The sequence below is a fragment of the Pyxicephalus adspersus genome, chromosome 10 (genome assembly GCF_032062135.1).
Source record: "Pyxicephalus adspersus chromosome 10, UCB_Pads_2.0, whole genome shotgun sequence".
Classification (NCBI taxonomy): Eukaryota; Metazoa; Chordata; class Amphibia; order Anura; family Pyxicephalidae; genus Pyxicephalus; species Pyxicephalus adspersus.
In genome coordinates, this window is record NC_092867.1 from 40,733,517 (window position 1) to 40,745,953 (window position 12,437).

Sequence of the window (12,437 nt, forward strand, 5' to 3'; positions counted from 1 at the left end):
ATGTAGCAAGAAGCCTAACCATTTTTCTACTTTGTAGTGTGGTGTACAACTGTCTTTTCTTCTCTCCAGCTTTTAACTCACATGTCCATTTGACTCCTAAGCATGGTGCTTACATGTCATTGTTTTTTTCTAGCATGCAGCTCCCCTGTACTTTCTATTTTCCAACTTAAAGCTTACCTGTCCTTTCTATTCTATAGTGTAAAGCTCACCTGTTCTTTCTACCTTCCAGTGTGGTGTCAAACTGAATTTTCTAGTCTCTAGCTTTAAGATCACACTTAAGCATGGGCCCCACATGTAATTTCTGTCTATTTCTTGCAGCCCCATGCCTTTACTACTTTGAAGTTGAGGCTTACATGTTATTTCTACTCTCTATTAGAAAGCACACATTCCCTTTCTATTTTGATATAAGGCTCATCTTTCCTTTTTACCCTTTACTCAGAATCATCATATCTTTTCAACTCTCTAGCATGAAATTCATCTGTCCTTTCCACTCTAGTGTGGGGCTCAACTATCATTTCCACTCTTTAGCATGGAGCCCACCTGTTTTTACTCTGATGCATGAGGCGCATCTGTGCTTTCTCTTCAACAGCATTGTGCTCACCTGTCTATTTACTCTTTAACATGGAGCTCTCCTGCTCTTTCTACTCTTCAGTGTGGAGATTTCCTATTTTTATACTTCGTAAGACAAGGCAAAGCTCACCTACCCTTTCTACTCTCTCTTGAAACTAACCAATCCTCTCCATGCTCTACATTTAAATACTTTTTTTACTTCTTACTCATTTGTTCTACTCACTAGCATGGAGGTAACCTGTTCTTTTATACTTATTAGCTTGTATCCCACCTGGCCCTTCTGTAGCTTAAATTTTACCTTTCCTTCTACTTTTATTCTTGGAGTGCACATGTTTTTTCAACTCTTAGGCATGTGGCCCAATTGTGATATTTTCTCTGTAGCATTCAGCTCCCCTCTCCTTTCTACTATCTAGCTTACCTATACTTTCTGCTCCCTCATTAAAGTCAAAATTTCTTTTCTGTTCTTTCTACCTTCCAGTGTGGTGTACAACTGTCTTTTCTACTCTCCAGCTTTGAGGTCACATGTCCTTTCCACACTTAAGCATGGGGCCCACATTTCTTCTGCTTTACAAGCAGCTCCTCTGTCTGTCCTCTACTCTCTAGCATGCAGCTGTCCTTTCCACTCTTAAACTTGGTGTCGAACATGCATTTATAGTCTCTAGCATGGAGCCCATCTGTCCTTTTCACTCTAGTGTGGGGCTCAATTGTTCTTTCAACTTTTTAGCATGGAGCCCACATGTTTTTTACTTTCAAGCATGGAGCCCACTTGTACTTTCTCTTCCCCAGCTTTGGGCTCATCTCCATTCTACTTTTTAGGGTAAAGATTTCCCATTCTTTCTACTTACTAAGGCAACGCTCACCTTACCTTTCTACTCCCTGCCTATAAACTTACCAGTTCTACCCGCTCTTTACATTTAAACACTCTGTGCTATCCACCACCTACCTATCCTCTATACTCTCTTGCATGGAACCCATCTAAATGTTTTACTTTATAGCATAGAGCTCACCTGTCACTTATGCTCACCTGGCATTCTCCAACTATGAATTTTTCTCATCACTGTTTTACTTTACATGTTAATAGAGCTAATAGTATCTGTAGTTCTATGGGATTTTACTTTCAGGCCTGTACCCTTTCTGACCATATCAGCTTCTGTTTAGCTAGTCGATTTATAATCTTATACAGCCATCTCTTAGTCAAGCAAGTTCCAACATGGCTAAAGCAGAGGCAAAATAACATATTATGAAAATCAAAAGCAGAGCATAAAAACATGACAGGGAAATTATGTCTGCAGACCAAACACATATTAAGGCCAGTTTTGGAAACATTTTAATTTAATTTTAATCTCAACAGTAAAAACTGAAAAAATGGTAATACAGTAGTCTATTGTAAAACAATCCCATCATTATCAAAAGTTTAGTCATTTAAATATTCTCTGGTAATGTATCAGAGGGAAATCTACTAGTAGGTTACACATTTATCATGCAATTTAATGTGCTGTGAAGAAGTCTGTTTCAGGGATCACCAATTGCTAAAAATTGGACAGATGATTCAGGCTATTGTAATCCAGTCAAAAATCAGAGTTAGATTCTTAATTTTGTCCACGAGAATGTTTCATCCATACCAATTGTCTATACAATCAAAGTAAGGTGGAATGTAAAGTTTCTAGACAAACATTCTTGTCGAAGGGATACTTGGAATGGCTTTGCACTAAATTATTTCTATGAATGTGACCAGTATGACTGTACAGATTCCCAAGACATAACAGATGCTTTCAGAAGTTGTATTTATAAAAAATAATTATCTGAAATCCAAGTTTTTCAAATGGACCACATTAGTACAGTGATACTGCTGACATCTGATATTAACCTTGATCTTGTTTTTTCAGGTTGCATTTTGGTTTTGCCTATATTCAGATTTACTTTCAACTACACATTACCTGCCTAGTGCTTTGATCTTTGATTTTTTTTTTTGTTTTTGTTTTTGTTTTGTTTTTTGCTGCATCCCACAGCTTAGCAAGGACAATAATATAGAAAGCTGAAATATGCAAAATAAAATGTGTTTCCCTTTAATAGCAGCAAGAGTAGCGTTCATCCATAAAACATCTAACGCATAGAACCTGACAGGTATTTCATCTTCCTGTTTTCTTACTTGCTTTAACTTTACTTAGTAGCCCAGTTGAGCATGCACCAGCACAAGCCAACGTAGAACCTGTGAACAAACCTGCTGCTTCTGCAAATCAAACCGCTACCGCTACCGCTGAACAATACACAGCCCAACACCCAGCATCACCTCTACCAACTGCGGCTCCTTCCTTTGTTCCCCCCGCTTCTTTGTCACCTTTCAGCGAGAGGTAATGCTTTTTATTTGCTTATATTTTGTATGTTTTGATATGAAGAATCCAAATGTTTCAAAAACATTTAGATTAAATATATTGTAAAAAGAGCATCTTACCATGACAAATACAGGCACCTTGGGATACTGCTATTATTGTGTTATGTTAGTCACAATAACTTGCCATAGTGATGATTTTCACTTTAACAAGTGTTTGTAGGTTTACAAGCTACATTATAGTATGTGCATGAGCAATAGTCAATCGTTATTAAGCAACACAAGACACAGTTCAGTCTAGAAAATTTAGAACCAAAACAATTGTCTGCCTTAGGGATACTGTTTAGGAAGTGAAGCAGAAATAATAAAGGAGTTTAGAATCAAGTTTTTTTTTTTAGAATTGGAGTCACAACTTTTTAAGTAAATCAGAGTGCCATTTAGGAAACTTATATCTAAAACATCTGAAAATATGACAAGTTCAGGTTAACAATCCATAGTCTTTAACTTTGTTTTCAGATGCTAATGAAGTAAAGGTCTGGTCTCCTTTACTATGTAGTTTGTGTTAACATGTATGTTGTGTATTTTTATGTTGCTAACAATATGCAATGATATGTTCTACTTGGCCATATACAAATTACTTTTACACATTTAGTTTTACACTGAACTAAGTAATTTTTTGGAAACCTTTTCAACTATTAAATATTCTCAATAACCACACAATAAAAAATAATATAAAGCAAAATTAGGAAGACATTTTACTTAAAACAAAATGCTTGTAAAGCTCAATAGAAAATTTCTTAAGCAACTAGAGTTCTACAAATTTACTCTATCCAACTAATTACAAACCAGTGCCCCTAAAACAGTCATTTATTTTCATAAAAGCTAAAGATGTAGGTCAGAAGTTAATGTGTGTCTGCATACGCCTTCTTTATGTTAACACTTGTTTTTAGAGCCAACTACACTACTTTCACTTATTAACTGTGCAACAAAAGAGTTTCCATTTGCACTATACCATTCCTTTGAGATGCTTAGCTACCAATACAATGGAAGAAAAAGGTTCTTTGAACTTCTAGGACCTTTGTAGCACAGTGCACCACAACACTTTGTGTGCATTAAGGTGCGCTGTGCTGCAGCTGAGTTGCCACCTATATATGTGCATTGAGGTGGCACTCCAAATTGATAGCTCTGCCATTGGTATATTGGTAGTCCCCGGGTTACATACGAGATAGGGACTGTGGGTTTGTTCTTAAGTTGAATTTCTATGTAAGTTGGTACAGGTACATTATTTGAATAAATGCAATTAGGACAGATGTTTGTGTCAACATATTATTAGGCAGTGTGGTGTCAGTTAGTGTAAAAAAATCCTCACTGTGAGTTTATCACAAACAAAGCATAAAAAAACAAAGCTTCATGGAGCCTAGACATTCATTAACTTCTGGAGCACTGGAACATCTGTGCTTTGATATGCAAAAAGAAACAACTGCAGAGTTTGTCTTTGTCATCAAAGAGTTACAAAAGCTTGCAGAACAGCAAAAGATTGCTTCTGCAAGTCATGCAAACCGCCCCCCTCCCCCCTATCAACCCTCTGTCCTGCACACAAACAAGCAGGAAAGCCCCATTCCTATCTAGGAGTTGTGGAAATGTCCTTAACTCGGGGACTACCTGTACTACTGTTCGGTTAAAGGTCGACCATGATCGGTCAAAAAGGCTATTTACACCTAATAATACAGATGCTTTTATGTAGTTAAAAATTCAACTTTATTTTTTATAGTGATATGGAGCCAAAGACTTTCTTCATAATTTAAGCCTTTACAACCTTTTAAACTATCCCCACATTGTAATGTTAGATTATTTAGCAATAGGTTTCAGTGTTCTTCCCAACATTTTTTACGAGTGGTTACTAAAAAGTTTGGGTACTGCTTCCAACTAAAAGTAACTGGGGGAGAACACTGGTTTTAATATTGTTTTGTGATGTGTGGTTATTTTAGGTTTCTTCTTAAAAATGTACAATATGCCCAAAGCAAGAACATTATTTTGATTATTGTAAAATGATCATCAAAGTGGACCAAGTAGAATTGTATCTATATATATTTGTTGTCTGGATTTTTCATTGCTAGTGAATGGCTTGTTGTGGATTTTCATTAAATTATGGTAAACAAGGATCTCTGTTGCATTTCATTCGTCTGTCTGTTCTGTGTCTCATGCATTGCTATGTCATTTGCAGAGCTCCAACTGCTGCAAGCATCTCTACTTCACAGAACAAACCCATCCTGGGCGCTAAGAACATAACAGCTGCAGCCTCCACTATATCTAGTGCCATATCTGCACAGTCTAGGTATACATTTGCTTCTTTGCTCTGTGTTTTGATCATGTTTCCATACTGGTTTACCATTTTTTCTCATGCAACAGGTCATTGTACATGAACCACGTTCTTGTTGGAAGGTCCCATGTATCATAGCAGTGACTCCCAGTCAAACGTTTATTTAGCATAAGCTGACATTGTAAAAAGCAAATGCAACATACGTACTGCAAGCAGTTTTTTTTTTAATATTTTTATTTTGTAGGATGTAAAAAAAAACAGGGGCTTTAAAGCATGTGCTTGTGTTGTCTTATTTATCCTGTGCAATGGGTAAAAAAAAAACTGAAAGTATTGGGTTACTGAAGCTGCCTATTGTAAATGTGCAATGTGTAATGTGTAAATACGCCAAATGAGTGCGTTATTTATGTTTCTGCTTAACAGAAATTTAAATACCAGACAGAATCATTTAAGCTTATGCTAATGTGAAGAATGTAGTACTGAAACTTTGCACTGAATTAATGCTTATTTTACCTTCATTTCCTAAGTCAGTGTTAGTTAGGTTCATCACCATTTTTCTTCCTACAATAAAGTAGAAACATTGCATGGTGTCATAAGTAACTTGGAGGCAATTTTCTTTTCAACAGAGGTTCTTTCCAGGTTTTATATTTTGCATTAAATATGAGAATTTTCCTCAATACAGGATATTTGTTAGCGGAGCTGGGAGATTTCCACATCTAACTGAACTTTATTATTTCAGCTTTAATGGTAACAGCCAGCTAAGACACACATTAATATCAATCTTGTAAGAAAAGTACATTTTTTTGTTTTAAACAATTGCATTCATTTTACCAGGAATGGTTTGAGACTACTGAGTCGCAAGGTTTGGATTTTTTTACTCCATAGCATTTAGGTTCAGTGTAAGTAATAACGATTTCTGTGATGTGACATTATATAAAGCAGTCAGGCAGAAGTTAGAGAGGCTGAACAAATAAATAGCCTTGAGAATAACTGTAATAATAGGCACATTTTCTGTGCTTTAAACAGATGGTAGTCACAATGTAAATATTCTACGCCATTTAGCATGTCGAGTATTTATTGCCAAACATTGTGTAGCTTTCGAAAAATGTCTATAAGAATTGGCAAAGATACCTTTGTGTGCATCGTTGTATCCCATTGCAGGATGCTTAACTTCTGTACCAAAGAAAAGAATTCTAATGCTTCTAAAAGACTAATATTGACCTAGGTGACAGCCTCAATTATTCTGATTTTATTGGTGTCCCTGTAACATATTAGCTATTATCATATAAAAGTAATAGTTCAATATTCATATATGGTAAACTAGAGTAATATTTGGTACACAACTTTTTATATGGCAAGGGACATTTTGTCTTTCTATTTTCCAAGTTTGAAGAACAGTTCTTTTTGCAGACGTCATTTCTGACTGGAAAATCATACCTTAAATTTATTATTCTATTTGTAATAGGGATATAGTTTTCTTCACTCCCTAACAGCGTGTGGTCAGTGTAACAACTCAACATTTTTGTTTTATATACAGTTTCCTGAATGGTGAGTATTTACATGCTTTTCTTGTATTTATTTTTGCATTTGGCACATTTGTATGAGCCAGACAAATCCATTGGTTATTGTTACACAACGCATAGTAAGAGTAAAAAAAATTATTTTAATTGGACATGACATTTACTCATTTTAGCTTGGAACAGTCAACAGTCTTTCCTTATGTTTGGTAGTCTATGTTTCTTATGTGTGAAAAACACACCTACCTAAAGTTGACCTCCAGGCACCGTTCTTCTTAGAGTACAGAAATCTATTCACGTGTCAGTTGCACCAAAATGTGTGCGTGGCTTCACATTTTACATTTCCTAACTGCTGCCTCACACCCTGCCTGCAGCTACATCAGCATTTAATGCATGAAAACATATTACCTGGGTAGTGCGTCACATTCAGAGGTGAAAATTTAAAAGCAGTGTTTAATACCATTCACAGAGGGATGTTGAAGAAACGGTAGCTGTGGTCCTGTAAAAGGTATTTGGCCAGCAAACAAGAGTGGATGTATGCATGAAGGTTTATATTGTTTAATAAATCCTGCAGATGGACCTTTACTAGTATTACCTTTTAAGTGTATTGCTCAAATCCACTACTCACTGTAGGACAGCAGCAGATGTACAAAAGATTGAGAATGACCAATGAAGTCAAAACTAGTTTCAGAACACCATAAAACACAGGCTATATACACAGGTGCAATGTTTGTTACTGGAATTGATCTTCCATGGTTCTTTCTAGCAAAAAAGAGTAACAGATCAATGAATGAATGCTTCATTCTATCCTATGGTGGGGGGGGGGGGCAAGTGAGTGGCCAAGCTCTCCTCCTTTGACTTGTTTAGCAGTCGTGCCCCATTGGGCATTTATGAATTCATCCTGATGTGTCCCATTGGCTACCACTGTACACGGAGCATGATCATTCGTATCTGACGTGTGTACGTAGCCTTAAAGAGCACATGAGATGTCTAACTGGAAGGTGCAAATTGGCAGCAGGCCAATAGAAATAAAGTTATAAGAATTCAAGCAGAGCTGAAATGTAAAAGGTTTAAAAAATAGAGCTTAGGGTATAATTTTTGTCTAGATATCCATGCTTACAAACTGGTTGTATTGTTCCTTTTTATTGCAATTGCCAAGATCTTTGAAGATGTACATTCTAGCCAACATTTCTCCTAGTGACAACAGTATCATTGTTTTTGGTCAAACAGTCAAACTCTAGAACATGAAATCTTGCTTAAACATTTGGCCTGAACCAACTAAAGCCCCAGGATGCTATGTAACTTTTAATTCTTACAGCATTTTTACAACCTGATATGTTCCTTTTTTTCCTATTCTACTTATTTCACCGGGTAGACACTCATATTGGTCTCCCATGCTGCCGCCAGCCTTGGAAGCCCTTTATATTACACCTATATTCACTACTTCACCTCTGCTCAAGAAGAGAAATGTAACAACCAAAAGAACTGGTGTCTCATATCTGCCAAGAAAATCTCCGAGGTACAGCTATAGCAGCTGGCTAGATATTAACAAGTTCCCTCCTTCAGTGCTGAGAGGTCAGCAACTCTCCCATCCTCAGTCAGACAACAAGAATAAAAGCGTGAAAGTAGGTGGGATCAGTACTTGGCCCTACCTGCTTCGTTGTCAGACAAGGTTTAAAGGGAAATCACCATTTGCTATAAATTGTATTTAGCATTTTGATATCTTGTTGGTGGTTATGGTTCCCAGGAGACTATAATGTTTTAATATCAAATTCAGCAGATCAAAATTAGTAGGGTCCAACAATTACAGCAAGTAAATTATTTGCCTACTAGGTAAGATAGGAATTGATTACTTCAATATTTCAATTTCTGATAATTCGCCTGGAAAGATTAGTTATAGTTCTGTTATATGCACTTACATTCCACAAGTACCACTCCAGACTTTAGCCATAATTGTAGGCAATGCCCTTCTCTTTACCACTTCTAACTGTTCAAAGATTTAATCAAGATAACTCAATACATTGATTCCCATAGTATTAAATAAACTTTTATTATTACACATTATTACATTTATAAAGTCTTCTGGAGAGACCCCACACCAACGCATTTCTCTCCAAACTATGGCCTTTGATGACTAATACCCTGAATGTGGGCAAAATGTGTGGAAATGTTGCCCATGCAATAAGGTTTATTGTACCCTATAGGCAGATGTGGATTGAGTGACCTTGATTGAATCTATCGATTTCAAATAGTTTATGCAAAATAACTAAATACAGTGGACATTCCCTTGTAGAAGAAAAACTGTAAGTGTTTGTTGGTGCCAGCCCCTGGAGATACTCCTAAATATACCACAAAAATAGACAGAAGGGGCTTTGTTGTGGCAGAGAAAACAAAAATGTTTTTACTCATAAATTTGTCATTCACTGTGAACAGAACAGTATTGTATTAGAGTCAGCAGTTATGCTAAACAGAGTTCAACTATAAGATTATATGTAAACGTAATAAAAAATAGCCGTATTGATACAGATAAGATCATTTCAGTACCCGACACGTTACCCTGTATTTGGCTTCCTCAGGGGAGGTAGAGACATATAATTCTTGGTGGTTGGAAGAAAATATATAGTTTGAGTGGTTTCTTTAAGCAGTCTAGATGCTGACTGTGGTAGCTAATAGGGAGAGAAATATTGATTGTAGAGGGTATTTGCAAAAGTTTAGATTTTGGTAAGGATGGTGGAGAGGAATCAACTGCTGGGTGAAGAGAGGGGGGACATAGCAATTGTCTCTTTCAATTAGTTTAAACAAAAAAAAAAAAAATACAAAGCATTCCATGGGACAAACAAAAAATCTGCCATTTTTTTTTACTTCGGTTGCTCATAGTAATAAAGCCATTAATGGAACTTTCAGACGCAATGCCAGCCTACATTTACCTTTTTTACCAGTTTTCTTTAAGCATTAACTAAATACATAATTCTTGAACTCTATTTTTGGATATAATACATTTTCTTACCTTGGACCGCTTGGATACCATTTTAAAACGGAACTCCTAATACTGAAAACAAAATAAGAAGTTAGTTCTTTTAATTTTCCAACAAGGAAATGCTAAATATGTCAATTTTCTGTGATGATTTCCCTTTAAGGAGGAATAGATTTCACACCTTCCAAGCACTCAAGGGCTTTTGTGGAACATGGGTTTCCACAAAGTATTGGCTTATAGCAGTGTTTTTAGATGTGTCTTTGACTAAATTTGGTTTTTCTTTGCTTAGTAATTCTGCTAACAATAAGCTTTTGGTGTTGCCTTTTCATCTTGTTACAAAAAATGCATTTCAAATTGTAACATTCTGAGTACTTGACTGTTGAACATCCAATCATATAATGTTTTCTGTTACAGCCAAACTGCAGGATTTAGACATCTGGTGATAAGCAGATACTCACAAATAAATGTTTTGTTTAACTGGTTACATTTTTCAACTTTATAACCACTATTAACTTTAAATAGCTACCCCTGGTTCAATGGGACTGACCCAACTTCTGGAGAGTCTACATAGCACAATACTTACAGAAAAAAAAAATCCTAAAACTCTTACTTTTTCCTTCAGAAAAACACTGCTTAGACTTCCAGGGCCATTCACACTTAGCATGTTAAAAATGTCTCACCTATGCCTCTCTTGCTAAGATCATTTGACCTATAGTTAGGTCATATTAATGGCTATTGTGTGCAGAGTATCGCTTTTTTCTTTTTTTTTTTTTTTTGTGCCGAACATCTGTTTTAGGTATAGGTCACTTTAGGATGTTAATTACATACAATATAAAGTATGTAAAGTTTCTATTTTACATCACAATATTTGCATATTGTCATAGTAAAAATGTAAGGCTCGGACATTTGGATATCCTACTACTTTGAACATTGCATTAATAGTTTTCCACAGCTTATTTTGTGTGTTATATACAATATAGTTTCAAAACATTTCGACGTGTCTCTGCAGTAAACAAGACAATTTCACTAATACTCTGGAAAGAAAAATACTAAGTGCAAACATAAGTTTTTAGGTTCAGACAGGCTACATACTGTATGAAATATTGGTGACTGCTATGATTATGGAAGCCAAAATAGCACATGCGCTGTCACTTTAAGCTCACTCTCATTTTGATTTTTTAAGTTAATGTTCCTAATTTGATTCCATTTACCCTCCATATATAATATTTGTACAAAAATACATATTAACAAAAATGTTGGTGTAGAACAAAAAAACAAAGAAAATTATGTCTACAGCAGGCCATTGTTTTTGTGAATCACTGACAAATTATAAGGTTCCCATGCAATTACACGAGGAATGTTTTACTTTGTCTACAGTTAGGATTGTATTAAAGGAAATTTTGATACATTTTGGAAGCTTAATCCTTTGTAGTAAAAGGCAATAAGAATGCATTTTACCTTTACATATACATTATACTTTTGTCAAACATCTGTATCCACTAGGTTTTATAAAGGTGTTATTGGAATGAAATACTTGTAACATAGCAATGTTCGCCATGGACAGTGTGCTGAAATGAAATCCTATTTTCAGATTATTCAGAAATCAGATTGGATTACAAAAGGTCGCTCAATGTGTTTTACCAATGTTGGTATATATTTAGATATCTAGGACCAATGAAAGCTTCTAAAACCACATTCATGACGTGTCTGTTCAATCCCTTGCATACTTCAAGAGTGGTCTTGATTCCTGGTTTTATTTAGTGGTTATATTGAAAAAGATGTCACTATCCACACTATGGGTAACGATCACTAAAAAGATGTTTTACACAGTATAACAGACATGACCTCTCATTATTCTTTTAGCTTTCATCAGCAAGCAACCTTCTCTTCCAGCTACCAGTCGAAAATAAGGTATAGCTACTATCTGTTTAGTGTTAAAAATAAAATATAAAGTATAATTAATCACTAAACCTAGTACTGTTTTATACGTTAGATCTTAACTCAACTCACCATGTCCTAAATTTGGTAAAAGGATTGTGGTAAAGCCATTGTCCTTGTTCCTGTTTGGTGTGTTTTATGTTCTAACAAGGTGTTAGAAGATCTACAAAGAAGATATATGCATGTAACAGGTGTGGGATGATGGCAAACCTGTTTCAAGCTGTTGAACAGGGAACAGAGATTTTTGGATTCCTTTCTAACCCCAAACACCTTCAGTTTTAACTAAGACCCCCATTGTGTCCGCCATATGTCTCTTTTTAGTGACTGCTTCTTATGAGCTTTTCCTGTCTACCTTATTATAAATATTCTGGTAAGCTCCCTTAAGTGAATAAAGGAGCAAGAGAAATATTCCCCTTTATAAGTCTTTGATTCTTCCATCAAGGTAGCAATTGGAGTTCAGGAAGAGACTTGCATAAATGGGTCCATGTTCTCAGTAATTACAATGACCATTAGGAATATTTAATAAAACAAACATGCAAATTGGTGAATGCAAACTGGAGTAACTATTTCAAGCACTTTTTTACTGCCAGGTTTCAGTAAAGTTTTCCAATTGTTGCTCTGGTTACTGCACTGGCTTTTTGCACAGTTTTTTGATTAAACCTGCATCTTTGCATTGGATACTATGTCATGGTTACATGTACTTAATACATGCTAGCAAACCTGGTTTTGAGTGAAAACATGAAATCTGGGATCACAGAGACAAGGAAATATTTTTAACCTGGGCCTGGTATT

The 12,437-nt window shown here is 35.7% G+C and overlaps 1 protein-coding gene across 12 annotated transcripts in view; it reads left to right on the plus strand.

The window, feature by feature from the left end:
- Positions 1 to 12,437, plus strand: part of LDB3 (LIM domain binding 3) — a 102,746-nt gene that overhangs the window by 64,815 nt on the left and 25,494 nt on the right. For 7 of the 12 annotated variants that reach the window (XM_072423940.1, XM_072423939.1, XM_072423945.1 and 4 more), the window contains 3 exons: positions 2,739 to 2,921; positions 5,124 to 5,234; positions 11,571 to 11,618. In XM_072423940.1, coding sequence (XP_072280041.1) covers positions 2,739 to 2,921; positions 5,124 to 5,234; positions 11,571 to 11,618 — 342 coding nt within the window. The remainder of the gene's footprint in view (positions 1 to 2,738; positions 2,922 to 5,123; positions 5,235 to 11,570; positions 11,619 to 12,437) is intronic. The other 5 variants (XM_072423944.1, XM_072423950.1, XM_072423951.1 and 2 more) reach the window with 2 other exon arrangements.